Source organism: Sceloporus occidentalis, unplaced genomic scaffold, assembly GCF_023333645.1.
Source record: "Sceloporus occidentalis isolate IW3139 unplaced genomic scaffold, rSceOcc1.0.p SCAF_157, whole genome shotgun sequence".
NCBI classification, from domain to species: domain Eukaryota; kingdom Metazoa; phylum Chordata; class Lepidosauria; order Squamata; family Phrynosomatidae; genus Sceloporus; species Sceloporus occidentalis.
In genome coordinates, this window is record NW_028317137.1 from 2,140,789 (window position 1) to 2,155,009 (window position 14,221).

The 14,221-nt window shown below is 47.3% G+C and overlaps 1 protein-coding gene across 1 annotated transcript; it reads right to left on the bottom strand.

Moving 5' to 3' along the window:
- Window positions 1–977: 977 nt before the first annotated feature.
- Window positions 978–12,145, bottom strand: LOC149280426 (superkiller complex protein 2-like). The gene is made up of 29 exons (XM_089500666.1): window positions 12,133–12,145; window positions 11,923–12,044; window positions 11,673–11,782; window positions 11,188–11,305; window positions 10,921–11,035; window positions 10,733–10,807; window positions 10,530–10,583; window positions 10,110–10,288; window positions 9,828–9,962; window positions 9,368–9,513; window positions 8,938–9,084; window positions 8,666–8,750; window positions 8,471–8,577; window positions 7,941–8,087; window positions 7,605–7,698; window positions 7,074–7,286; window positions 6,658–6,768; window positions 5,578–5,689; window positions 5,123–5,241; window positions 4,800–4,937; window positions 4,463–4,600; window positions 3,833–3,937; window positions 3,345–3,498; window positions 2,955–3,081; window positions 2,620–2,830; window positions 2,428–2,538; window positions 1,993–2,211; window positions 1,460–1,600; window positions 978–1,178 (listed from the first exon to the last, which is right to left on the bottom strand). The coding sequence occupies exons 1-29, from the start codon at window positions 12,143–12,145 to the stop codon at window positions 978–980; spliced, it is 3,747 nt and encodes a 1,248-aa protein (XP_089356792.1).
- Window positions 12,146–14,221: the final 2,076 nt, after the last annotated feature.

Sequence of the window (14,221 nt, forward strand, 5' to 3'; positions counted from 1 at the left end):
GTAGTGTGTGTCCCTTTAAGTAATTCATTTATTTTAAAGCTTTTAACAGGAATACCCTGCTACCCATGATCCTCCGTGGCATCTACGTTGGACGTATGTTGGGGGCTTCACGCGAGGGATTCAAAAGGCGGCCGATGATGAAGCCGTCGAAACTAATACAGACTGCCGTCCTATTATCGTTAATATGCGGCTGCAAGTAACTGGCGTCTGACATCGCTGGAGGCCGACGATTCGGGTGAGAGAAGGAACGCCGGAGCACAGCGAAGAGTGAAGAAATGGCAGCCTGTGCCCGTGGAGGGAACCACGAAGCAAGGAGAACCATGGAGAACGTCATGACATTCTTCCACCACCTAATACAAACTAGGTACCCCTACTGACTACAGAGACATGCCACCCAAAAACTACCCCACTGCAGCACCCCTTCAAGGACACGAGGCAAAACACGAGGCAAAACACGAGGCAAGGTGTCCACTGGAACAGTGAAATTGTTTAATGTCAGCAATGGTGCCTGTGAATGCTAATTCCACACGCAGCATAATAAATCCACTGATGCCCACCCGGGGCATTAGGAAAACCTCATGGAGGTTAAACCCGGATATCCCTGAATTTAAGAGGCTGCCACGCGAGGTCTGGCGTGTCGGAAACCACCTTCTATGAGTCGGCTGCAGTATGTTGGTTGACGTAACGGCAGCTGGGCTCTTCTTGGCTGTCGTCGTGTGTCCCATCCGCAGGTTCTGGAGCTCTAACTGAATTCTTTGGAAGCAAAGGAAGGCAGATTCGTCATTTAGACCACCCAGCGATCTTATCAGCGATTATAGACAGAGGAACGGAAACACGTAAGATTTAAGATGCAAAAAACAGGGATTTTGGGAACCTTTAGCACAAAGAGTCCCATATGAGAGTCTGTGACCAATACGAAAAATCTCTGGGGGAATTCAATGGGTATTTAATAAGAAATGGAATAACCTCTGCGCAGGTCACTGCGTGTACAGGCTGGCAGCAAATATGATGTCTCTCTTGATGAGCTGCGAGGCTGCGTCCATCTTGGCGCAGAGGGTGGCGTCTCCCACCAGACGCGCAGCAGAGCGGACGTCTCGGCAGGCTTCGTCCAGCCGCTGAATGCAACGCACGATCAGGCCTTCCTGGATGTCCGTCAGCGTCATGATCTCCGAGAAGGGCTGCGCGAGATGATGTGGTTAATGGCGGCAGCGGATCTCAAGCATGTATAAGAATACCCACCAACATTTAATGCCAGTTCTACACCCACCCATACCCATGGAGTGTCACTCAAACTGGCACAGTTCTGCACATGCTTAGTATGCATTCACGGAGTCGAAGGTACTGACTCTGAATCCCGCTGTCCCACCGAGAGCTACCTCTGTCCTGAAAAATGGGACAGCGGGATAAAGTGGCTAAATCAGGACTGTCTCACGCAAAGCAGGACAGTTGGGGTACTCACCATGCCGCGCGCCCATTCGTACACAACCTCCGTGAGACCGAACTTGTACTGAGCCACAAAGTCTTCTACAGACTCCCTGAGACCGCACTCCCTCTGCACCACGGCCAGCCGCTCGGCCAACGAACGCACTTTCTCCACTCCCTGACCAGAGCGAAGGAAGGTAGAGAAAAAAAAAGGAGAGCCATAAATCTTATAAATCCATATAAATCGAATAAATCTTAGCAGAACTGCAACACTTTTAGGAAGCCTTTTCGGCTTCTATGGTAGCAACCTATAAGTGCCTGCTTTTATGTCACGCGACCATAAAGTGTTCCAGGCATAAAATGATGAATTCTGGTTTGAAAGCAGTTTGTGGGAAGGATTTGATGATTCTGCAGAAGTAAAATGAGGGGGGTTCTGTTACATTTCACGATTTAACTTAAAACAGAAGGATATGACATTTCTGCACAGATCGACTACGATCTCGCACGTCTGCGGAACGTCAGACGGGATTTTATGGTAGATTCTCGCTGTTGGCTTGGCCAGGGTCTCACCTCCTTAAGGATCTCTGTAAGCCGCGGCTCGCATTGCGTCTTGTGCTGGAAGACGAGGCACGATAGAAGGGCCGCGATCTCCTCGGGCGCCAGGGGAGACAGAGCTCCATCCAGGACCAGCTCGGTTACCAGAAGTTCATGGCTGCTGACTTCGCAGGCCACCCTGCCTTTCAGCTGCACTGCGCCTCCATCATCTATGTACTGGAGGGTGCGCAGGACCTAGGAAACCCACCAAGAGAAGGACAGAGACAAACCATTAGCTATCAGTTCACCTTTCACATCTACTAAGCTGCTATCCAAACCCCTTCTATTAGCTCGCGATTTTCTGATATCCGCATTCTGCCCCTTTTTCCCTTCTTTGACTTTTTTTATTGGTTCCTTTTCACCATATTTTCAGGTTCCTCCTAACTGTTGAATCCTTTTACGTTAACTCACGTTGACTCTCTGCTGGTACTCTGGCAAGAGGCTCAGCGACTGGTCGGAGGTCAGGAATCGGAGTCTGTCCAGTTCGTTCATTAGATTTGCTCGCTGCTCCAGAAGGAGATACTGAAAGACATGGTGGCTCGTGAAGCCCTATTCATGCACGTTGAAGATGGCAGGGAACATGGAGATGAGAGGTGACACTACCTGTTTATTAAATCTGGGACTGTTGGCACAGCTGAACCCCCTTAAAGCGCCTTCGAGTCTTCTTGCCCTGCTAACTGCCTCCACCACTTCCAGGTCTTTCAACTGAAGGTCATTGATCGGACAGAGGGTAGACAACGATCCCGAAGGCAGATCCGTGAGTCGTGAGAGCTCCTGAGTCACTCCAGAGACCGCAGGGCCTGGAGGATCATTCCTGAAGAGGTGAAGAACGGATGAAGATTAGATGATTCCGGGGTAAAACTCACAGAATTGGGAGACGCACAAGCAGAAGATGTAAAGAAAGAGCAGCAAGAGCAATAAGACGTGAAACGACCAACCTGTAGCGAGGAGTCTGACCCCTGATGACATCATCAAGTACTTTGTCAGCATGGACTCGCAATGTTTTCCCAGTCACATATATGATGTCAGAGGCATGGAGTTTGAGGAGCATGTGGTCACAGGGGCCTATTTGGAGGAGATCAGACAATCCATATCACACTGCCCCGGGGCAAGAACGGTCAGACACTCAAAACCTTTGTATCATTGACAGAGTTGTTTACATCTTACCTCCATGCACCATTTAACTTCCTTCTTTATTCTTTATCTTCCAAGAACTTTATTATCACTCAGAGTCCAGCAACAAATATTCTTCCTATTAACCCTACTCATCCCACCACTACACCATACTACATGCAGGTGCCCACATACCAGGCCATACAATATCTCACCCTCGGGCCGGAACACTTTGCCCATTAGTAGGTCATCGGGGGTCGGTGCTTTCTTCTCTCCTTTCCCTCTTTCCTGTGTATTTACTCCCTCGCCTCGCTTCTTCTCACACAGCACCAACGTAGTGTAGATTCTGTTTGAGGCATCTGAGGACACCTACAGGATGACACACAATGGTTACACAATGCCCGATCCCATATCAGTGCCGTGGTGGAACCGGGTCCCACTTTTTTTGGTGAAGGAGGACTTGGGTAGCCCTTATGGGTGACCCCCTCCCTCCATCGATCTTTTGGGTAGGAAAAATAAGATCCAGGCCCTTCGCAGGCCCTCTGGACGGGAACGGAAGGAAGTGGTCGGCTAACGAAGGAAAGAAAGGGGATCTGATACCACCATAGCCCTTAAACATGACATTTTTTGGCACTTCTTTTCACATTGCAGCACCTGGAGCTTAGGGCTTTAATAAAAAAAATCAGATCAGGTCCAATCCCACCTGAAGGATCACTCCGGGCACCCAAGGGTGGTAGTCGGTACTAATGATGATGATGCGACCCACGCTCAGGCATTTCATTCCATTGATGGACTCCGCAACCCTTTTCTAGAAAAGCAGAAACAAAATCCGAACTGGACAGAGAATACTAAACTTATCTAACTTTATAAAGCAGAGCGATGTTACTAAAATATTACCAGTAAAGAGCACCGGGTGAATGGAGGGATGCAGAGGAACCTGACTGGAGGGCCACCAGTTCTGGCCCCATATCTATTGCTTAGTAAGACCAATCAGAGGGGCCCTACACAAAAGCTGCTGTGCTCAAGAATTACCTTCACTTCTCGGAACTATAGACATTTACTGTAGAATGATAATTTGAGAAAGATAATACTTTTATTGGCCAACTGAAATATAATAGATTGCAAGCTTTCCGAGCTATATTAAACCCTCCTATTCACCGTGTAAGACCCCCCCCCCCCGATATCCACTCAGGGTGCAAGTCAACACTGTCACCACTTGTCATGGAGCTTTTTGTAGGAAGTCATCCAGAATATAGTTGATTGGGGTGCCAGGTTCCATGGCAGCTCTGTTACCAATGGCTTAGTAATAGTCCTAGAGGTACCAAACCCTTACCTGCAGGATTTCTCTGGTATATGTCAGTTCCTGGACAGTCACAAAGTAGTCCTGGAGGTCTCCAAGATCTCCTGTACACTCAATCTCACCCATGCCTGCCAGTGTCTTGGTAAGAACCTTTATCTGCTGCTCATGCGCCTGTCAAACAAAGCATGTTACTGAGTTACCCCACAGAGCAGCAGCGGCAGGAGCCTCACACCACGTTCCTGCAGCTCAGAAGAAGAGGATGGCGTTATCAGGCACTAAAGCATGGATTACTTAATGCCACTTTCTGCCCTCTCCCCTTGGATCGTAGTTCTACACGGATCGTGGACACGCTTTCCCCAGGTGTTGTCACCTTACTGTCCCGCTGGGTTCTGGATTCAGCAAAACTCCTCTTCATCATGTCTTCAACCCGCAGAGCTTCCACTCGAAGAAGATTGAGGATCATGGAGTACGTCAAGCGGAACTGGGAGTGCAGCTGGGTGGGCTTCCCCTGGGTGCGAAAAGGGGGGATAAGGGGATTGTGAGGGTAAGGTAAGAAAAGAAGAGCGAGAGTCATGGCGGAAAATGTGAAAGGGGATAAGGTGGCAGAAACCGGAGAGGTCAGACCCTGTCTCCCCTTGATATACTTGGCATCATGCCTCTTAACCCCAAATTCTCGGTCCCCCTTCTTCTCACCATCATCATTTTGTGCAGATCACTCATTTCTGGCACGCTTGATTTGCACAGTATTATCACCATCCCGGTATTATCCAGACCTCTGCGGCCCGCGCGGCCAGCCATTTGTATATACTCTCCTGAAAGATACAACACAGGGGAGATTGGATACGAGTCATCAAAACGCAAAAGGACAGCAAGAAGTACATGCCTAATATAAATATATACTATACATTTATTCATATAGCGCTGAGATATTCTGCATCGCTATCGATGGGTATTATTAGTTACTATTATTATTAAAAGTTATTTTCTTTTTAATCACAATGGTGCTTTGTGATTGGTTATGTCAGAGAGGGGTGGGCGTGATCAGAGCTTGCTTACATCATACATGTAGTCACATGACCCGCTATCGGCTGTAATGATTGCATCCGAACACATGTTCTCAAAGTTCAATCAGTGTATCGGTGATCTACCTGGCGTCAGATCCCTGAAGTTGGAGCCGTCGTGTTTTCGGATGGAATCAAACACCACAGTGCGAGCCGGCATGTTTACCCCCATCGCAAAGGTCTCTGTGGCAAACAGAATCTGGGAGACACAACACACGTGTGTTATAATATAGAAGAAAGAAGCATGGTGTTCATCACAGTGGTATGTGTGTGGTGGCAACAATAACAGGGTCTTCTCAGCACCCATGTTCTCCTCGTTTGCCCTTTCCCTGAACCTTGAAGCCCTCATCCAGTATGAATTGGTCCTAAACCACCCATCACTAGGGCCATCTTTAACAGAAGGCATAATGGGCAACTACCCTGGGCCAAGTATTACTTAGGGCCCACAGCAGCTATCACTGGTCATATAGACAAACTAGACATTAGCCTGGATGAAGCAGGACTGAGTGAGGAGGCCAAGCACAGGCAACTGCATTTTTGGACATGAGACCGGACAAAAGTCATCTTACAACCCCATAAGGCGGCTGGGGAAATAAAAGACGTGCGTTTTATCTGCTGTGAGGAGATTTATCTGCAGCGGTAGAGTCGTTTCTGGATAAAGCCCTGTTGGCAGAGTCAGTTTGGTGTAGATAATGCCAGCCAAACTTTAGACTATGACCACGTTTATCCAAATATTTACAGGGCTCGGAGAGAAGATAATATCAAGGCTGACCCAGTCACGTATTATATATCAGGAACAGGCATCTTGTTTGTCAGGAAATATCCTTACATCTTGCGCATTCAGCACTGAGAATACCGACAACCCCTTGTCACGCAGGCATAAGGATCTCTCAGGATCAGTAAGCAAAAGGAATGTTACTGCCCTTTACGTTTAGTAAGCAGGTGTGGGGGATCTACTGAGAGCCTGATCCCAAACCGATCCGACAGGTACAAGCATCATACCCCTGCCCTTAAACCCATCAACCAACTTAGTTTTTACTGACTTTAAAGCTGTTTTATGTTGATGACTTCATCAAGACGCAGTTGGAACTACCTTTACCACGTGGTTCGCTATATAAAACAGCAGGTGAATATTAATACAGGATGCCTAAGGGTGGAAACGCTCACCTTTACAAGTCCTCGGCTGAAGAGCATCTCAACCACCTCCTTCAGGATGGGGAGGATCCCGCTGTGATGGATCCCGATTCCTCTCTTCAGCAGATCCAACATGTGTAGTACCTGTGAATACAATGTATATATATATATATATATTTTACACACATGGCTAAGCATGTGCGTATGTATACATGGACACGGCCAAGGAGAAAGATGGAGGGCAAAAAGTGGGTGGCCCACATTTTAGGGGCTGTGTATATCTCACAGATAGGAAGGGAATACGTTTTGTATAAACTTTGACATATACAATATTTACGGAGTATCAATGTGTCGACGTAGCAAGGTACGTATGGTAAAGGACCCAGCCCCTTATACAATAATCCGCTGTTTTAAATGCACACGTATGGATGGGTTAAATCTGTGCACACCTGGGGCAGTTTGCGGTCCCCCCCGTGGAGTCGGCTCAGGCACTTGGTGTAATAGGTTTGGACCTCACTACGCTCGGCTGACGTGCACATGTCCACGGTGGAGAGGGCCGAGGCATTCTGCTCGCACCGAGAGCGCGAGAAGGTGAACACCACGACCGGAAGAGCATCCCGCTGCCGGAGAGACTGCACCAGAGACAGCCACGTGCCTTTGTCCTGCGGAGAAAGCCTGTTAGTATACGTGAGGATCAGTATGAATTACAAGCGATGGCGATCTGCAGACGAACAACGTGAGCTCAGAGGATCTCTCAAGCAAATCAAAAATGTTTACCGACATTCACCACCTGCTCCTATATCCCTACCGTCTAACCCTAAATATTTGTATATATATGCAGTATTTATGTTAGAATATTTTAGGTGCCGCCATGTTGTGAAAGGAACCCTGGTAGTCTCCTCCTCCATACAGCTGTTTTGGCAGTGATCGCCCCTACTTAGAGTGTCAGCCTCTGGACCCGGCCACTGCGATTTACTCACATGCCCGGCCCCTCCGCCATGCGGGTGCTTTGCCCCGAAGGTCTGGGAGTATTTAGACGATCGCTCTTTCTTTGCTTCAACTGCTGCGTAGTATCTGAGTGGAGAAAACGGGAGAAAAATCAACATCATGGACCCTGTGCTTTGTTAATTAACGTAAAGAAGGCATCACAGATCATATTGATTTATAATATCGCTCAGGGCATCACTTACTTTATAATGCCCTGATCTGATGTGGGATGCAAGGATTCCCCGGTGCAGAGGGTCCTTGCCATCTCCGGGCTCCTCTGAGTACGTTGATGCCCGCCGTATATGAATTTATAAAGCTCACGGACCTACCCTTTGGTCTGAAACGTTCCAGAAGCATCTTGCAACAGGAAGAACTGATTCTGTGTCTTCTGGCTGTTCCCGGTGTACAGATAATGCTCCAGCGGGACAGGCCTCCTGGTCGTACTGATGACGTAAATTTTCTTCTTCTTAATCCTCCTGTAATTGATTCCGTTGCAACGTAAAAAAAAAAAAAAGCTTATTTGAAAAGCGGGGAAAAGTTAGAAAAAAAAAAAGTCAGAATCTAACACTAGAGGGTCGGAGGCTGAGATGGAACGGAAGGACGTTTTTACTTTACTGGGAGGGTGGTAGATAGGTGAAAGAGGCTCCCAGCAGAAGCGGTAGAGGGTAATACAGTGAGGGTATTAAACATGCATGGGATAGACATACGGCTCGTGAATCTAAGACGAGACCAACGACTGATTAAGGTTTAAATCTTTACAGGAGAAAAGGGCGACTAGACGGGGGCCGAAATGGTTCTTATCTGCCGTCAAATTCTATGTTTATGTGATTCTAAGATCTACGTAGAAAAGGCCACTTACCCTATCCAGTCTGCGAACTCCTGGGTGTTGGGGACGGTGGCACTCAGCAGAATGATGTTTACGTGATCGGGTAACATTATCAGGACCTCTTCCCACACAACTCCTCTCTGGGTGGAAAAAAGATAAAAGGGTAAGTAGGCTGCGCATGGACACAAGGAGAATTTGGATCGTATGGGGTAAAAGAGGGACTCTTACCTCCACATCATTAATGTAATGAACCTCGTCAAAGATAACCCACTCCAGATCCCGAATGACATCAGAGCCGTTATACAGCATGGAACTAAGAGATCGGAGATAAAGAGGGGTCAGAGACAGAAAGTCCATAAAGGATGAAGAGCGATAAGGAATTAGATCATTAGTAGTCATGGACTATTCCGCAGCCCTCTACAATGCCGTGAAGAAGATCAGACCAGTGTACAGTGCAGAGTACACCAGCATACAGCAGGGCAGAGGAGGGGTTTACTTACCGGAGAATCTCGGTGGTCATGATGAGACACGATGCCCCTGTATACAGCTGCACGTCCCCCGTGATCAGTCCAACATCCTTGAAAGTTATTTTGAAATCCCGAAACTTCTGGTTGGACAAAGCTTTGATGGGCGACGTGTAAATAGTCCTGATTCAAAGACAAAAGGGAGAGCACGACGTGAAGCATTGGATAGTGGGGACTGAGCAGACGGAGGGTGGCCCCTATAGTAGGCACGAGAGATATCATAAGCAGTTTGGCATCGGAAATATATTCAGGACCTGAGTCTTCTAGTGCTGATACGGGGTAATAGAAACACACAACCTGCCACATTTATCATTGGCATGGAAATACCCCATATACCCCATCCAGGCATCTTCAGGATCAGACGGTGCACTTCAGACAAAGCCTGGCACGTTTAGCAGCTCCTCACCTGGTCATGTGTTTTAGAGATAACGCTATAGCATATTCTGCCACCACGGTCTTGCCAGCTGATGTATGAGCAGCGATGAACACGGAGGAGCCGGCTTCCAAACACAGAACGGCCTTCTTCTGAAAGGGGTCCAGCTCGAACGGGTGCTGCAGGTACGGGACACAGGTAGACCACGTCTGGCGTTAGTTTGGAGCAGGAACAGTATATATTGGGGCGGCATTGGGGTATTTTCTGCTGTATGCAATGCCAGTTAGGGCAATAACCAGGTGCAAGGGTGGTCTACATGGGGGCTAAAGAAAGACTAAGGGGTCAGGATAATACGAGAAACACAAACACGGCCATGAATCGAGGACCGTAACCTACAAGCAAGCCATACCCCAGAACAGAAAACCAAAGAGCGTCTGCGATGGCGATTAATTAATTCAGAATGCAGAAATCATGTGACATTTAACAGTCCCACCTTATAGGCCAAATCAGGGATGCGTTTATAGAAATCCGCCACTGGATCGTTGCTGTTAAGAGCGACGGCCCACTGCTCACTAGCGACATCTGGTGGAGGGGACGTTGGAGGAGGCGGCACTGGAGGAGAGACGCTCTGCCATGGGAAGCCAAGCAAGAGACAGCGAGGAGAAGAAGTGTATATGTATTACTGCATCCAGGCATGGGTTTACATAGCACATTTTACTCATTCATTGTACAGGGCTTCTAGAATTTTGTTCCAACAGCACCCCTTGTAGTTTACCGTCACTCCCAGCTCCTCCAGGCTGTCTGTCCTCTGCAGCGCCTCCTTTGTTGCTCCTTTGCCAGCCAAGTCCCGTCCTTCACCTCCTTCCTCATCCTCGCTAGAGTCACCCAAAGTGAAATCATCCAGGGCCCCCAGAAGGCTGGTAAGAGGAAGGGCCCCTGCGGCTCGCCCAATATCTACAAGAGAAGAGGGAAATGAAGCAATTCAGATATATTGGACACCCATCTGTCATTCCTGCCCATTGTCTAACTCTATACTCTACATAAGTCTCGCTGGGCCAGCTCTACGTTCTCAGAAAGCCACGGAGAATCCATACCATACCAGCACGATACACAAACGTGTATTAACAACACACATATATAATAATATAATATAATATATATATATACACAGCAGACAAAAACATATTAGGATTACCTGTCTGTTTAAAGTTCATTCCTTGTTTCCATCCAGGTGGAATGGTTAAAAGATCTATGAAAAGAAAAGTGACGATGGGTCATAAAGGTTTCCTGACTTGGGCTTCATTCAAGAGGTCAAGAAATTTGGGCCAGGAAGGAGATAAAACATAACCTCATCTGTGACAGCTTCTATTATAAATTACCATAATTGGTTGCCAATACCTTTTTCAAAGTCTAAGGCTTCATCTTCATCGCTTACAGCCTTCATCTGTTCCAGAGTGGGCTCATCCATGCCTCCTGCGACATGCGAGAGGGTGAAGGAAAGCGGCTCAACGATTAGTCATCTGCCCTCGGAACCCCTTATCCTAACGTATAGCATGCAGTTCTATGGCTACGTCTATCCCACCTACCAGGCCAGAAGGGGAAATTGGAGGTGCTTCCTTTGACAGACTGAGAAGGAGGGCCAGGAGGGCGCCGAAGAGAGAGAGAATTCTGAGCTGAGATCCCAGCGTGGCCCACCAAGACCTGGCATGGGGGTAAAAGTCAGAGTTTGTGATTAAAACAAAGGAAGACGCCGAGTAGCAATGCTGCAAACTGTTATCCCAGACAGCATGAGACACACATAACAAAAGAGCGGCGTTTGCCCCACCGTAAGCTCCTCTCTGGCAGGTTCTCACCTCGTTGATCCCACACAGTTCTCCCGTGGCGGCGTTACGTTCCACCGTGAGGTCCATATGCGGGGCAGTAACATCCATGTGAAAGAGAGAGTGAACGTCCTTCATCCGTGGCCAGGACCTTGGGAGGCAATAAGGATAAAGTACTGAAGGACATCTCGCCTATTCAAGATGGCTGCACTGCAGACGCGTCCTATGGCGACCGGATTTTCTCTACAGAAGGGGCTGTTTGGAACAAAGGGGTCTTGAAGCTGAGCTTCCACCTATGTCTCAAGAGTATATAAGGAATCTTTATCTATCTGCAACTTTGTATCCCGACCCAAGACAGCATTGAAGTGCAACACGGGGATGGGTATCCACAATTTAGGAGCGGAGGCAGCTGAGGGAGTGGAGTGAAGGCCAACAAAAAAATAGGAATGACGTCTTTCATTGCTGGTGAGAAGAAGCTTCTTGAGGCTGAACTCCCCGCACATTACCAGTGAGATTACCTCGGGCTCCTGTCGAAATCATGAATGGAAAGCCAGTCCGGGTCGGTGAGATACTTCTGCACAACTTCGAAAGACAGGTCCACGTCATATGGTGCTAACCCATGAGGGATCTGAAACCACGGAAGGCTTATCAGGCATAAAAAAAGGGCATCACGCAAATCTAGAACCCGAGAGACTACAGGAACCGTCACGCCTTAGAACTTCCCAGCATCATGTCAAGAGAAGAACGTAGAAGTCGTACGGAACCTACCGTGGACAGAGGAAAGGAAGACCCGCTTGGCTCGGGGCGCTCCGTAATTAGCTCCACTCTCCCGGCAAGACCGACATCGAGGATGGAGAGCGGGAGATCCAGCGGATCCCCGGGGGACAGATCTGCGTAAAAGTTTGGGAAGCGCAATGAAAAAAACCCCCACATCGCTGCGACAGGAGCGGAGAACGATGCTCGTAGCGTCCGACTTACCTGGTTTACTCATCGTGTAGATGTGCGGCTCTCATACGAGAAAAACGCGCCTGAAAAAAATAACAACACAACTTCACTGATATAAATCGCTATAAATCGCCCCAGTACAGAGCTACATAATATATGGGCACTTTATATTATTATAATTAATCAGAAGTTTGGGGTCACTTAGACATTTCCTTGTTTTAGAAAGAAAAGCAGATTTGGGGGCATTAAAATAACATGAAAAGGCTCAGAGATCCAGCACAGACGGGGTTAATGACTATTGTAGCTGGAAACTGCTGATTTTTAAGGGGCTGGGAGAGAAGAGGGACATTAAAATACATAAAAGGAGGAGAAAAGTTACAACCAGAGACCAGCATCTAACACTACGTTACCAAGAGGGTGGTGGATAAGTGGAACAGCCTCCCAGCAGAGGTGGTAGAGGGTATTAAACATGCATGGGATAGACATACGGCTCCTGAATCTAAGACGAGATCAACGACTGATTAAGGTTTGAATTTCTACAGCAGGAGAAACGAGCGACTAGACGGGGGCCGGATGGGGCCGATCTGCCGGCAGAATCTATTTTTCTAGAACTTTTCGCAGGCTTGCGCCAAGCTGAGCTGAGCTTTCATGACACGGACAATGAGTCTTATTGCCGTAACAACCGATGGGATGCACCTGGTGATCAGACTGTTGCTACGGTAATAAGACCACTATATCCTTAACGATCTGAGTGCCAAAGATGTGAGCAGCGAGTTGTTTGACATCCATATTGAGCCCGTATTACAGTAAAGCAACGAGCTGTAACTCAGCTGTCAGCAGTCAAGGATACCACATTCTGCGCGTTATATCATATATAATAATATAGTTTCCATGACTACATACACTTAACACGTCTTCATGTATGAGTTATAAGGAGTAGAGAACTCTTGACATGCACATGAAGAGACAGCCATAGTCTATATGTTATTTTCCTACAGATACCAACATAAAGCAGCACAATGTATGACAAATATGACTGTAACTGCAAAATAATAGCAATTCCGAATTAATGCTACTGGGCGGTTTATTTACCCTCTCAGAAAAGATGCAGGTCCTGCTTGTGTGTCAGTTCTGTGGGGGAAACAAACATGGGGGCCTGACAGCGACGTGACGTCACGGTGTGGCGGAAACAACTTTCCGTATTGTAGCACGCAGTTTGCCTGGTTGGCTTGGGCGCCGGAGAGTGGCGTCATTAGAGGTCTAAACACACGAGGCATGCGGCTTTGGACACACCACTTTGTTGGAGACGACATTCGTGGCAGACGCATCGGGGCGTTTCTCTAGTAATTAGAACTGGATAGACAGTTCTCGTCGCTGGTGTGACGTCAGTGACTGGCAACTACGGCAGCTGGATGGCAGTAATCAAGGGAGAGAGGGAAGGCAGATGTGGGGTTGTTATGTTCCCGCCTTATCTCTTATCTGTTAAGCTTTTTTGCAACATCCATTTATCTGCCCAGATAAGGGGGAAAAGATATAAAACAGGGACAGGTGGGAATGTGGAGGAGGGGGTTACAGACTACGCCTGGCTTAACAAACAAAAACACACAAATTTCCCAAATTTCTGCACTTGTGGATTTCAGTAATTTCTAAATCAGCGAGGAGAATTTCCAGAGAGGGGCAGATATTATCCAGAACATGGATTGCGCCAAAACACAGGCACCCTTTCATTGCCAGGCTAATGAGGCTATTAAATACTCCAAATATGACAGGCAAGTAGGGCTGTCTTTTGATATAATGTTTAAATATATTTAATGTGTATAAAATGTGAAAATGGAAGAAATGTGAGAAAGCTAAATTTCATCATTTTGCATATAATAAATTGAATACATAATAAAAAAAAAAAAACAGCTGAAGAAAATTATCCCAAAATGTATTCATTTAATCACATTAAACCTGTGCTAATCGATCCTCCAGCCATCATTTACTGGGCATTGGAGGCTGAGGGCAGCTGCTACGGCCGGGCTGCATCTTCCGTGTCAGAACTTTAAATTTGTTTTGAAAAAATGTGTCCTAAACTGCTTTTATTTCCTCTATCACAAAATTCTTGGGTTTATCTGGTTTT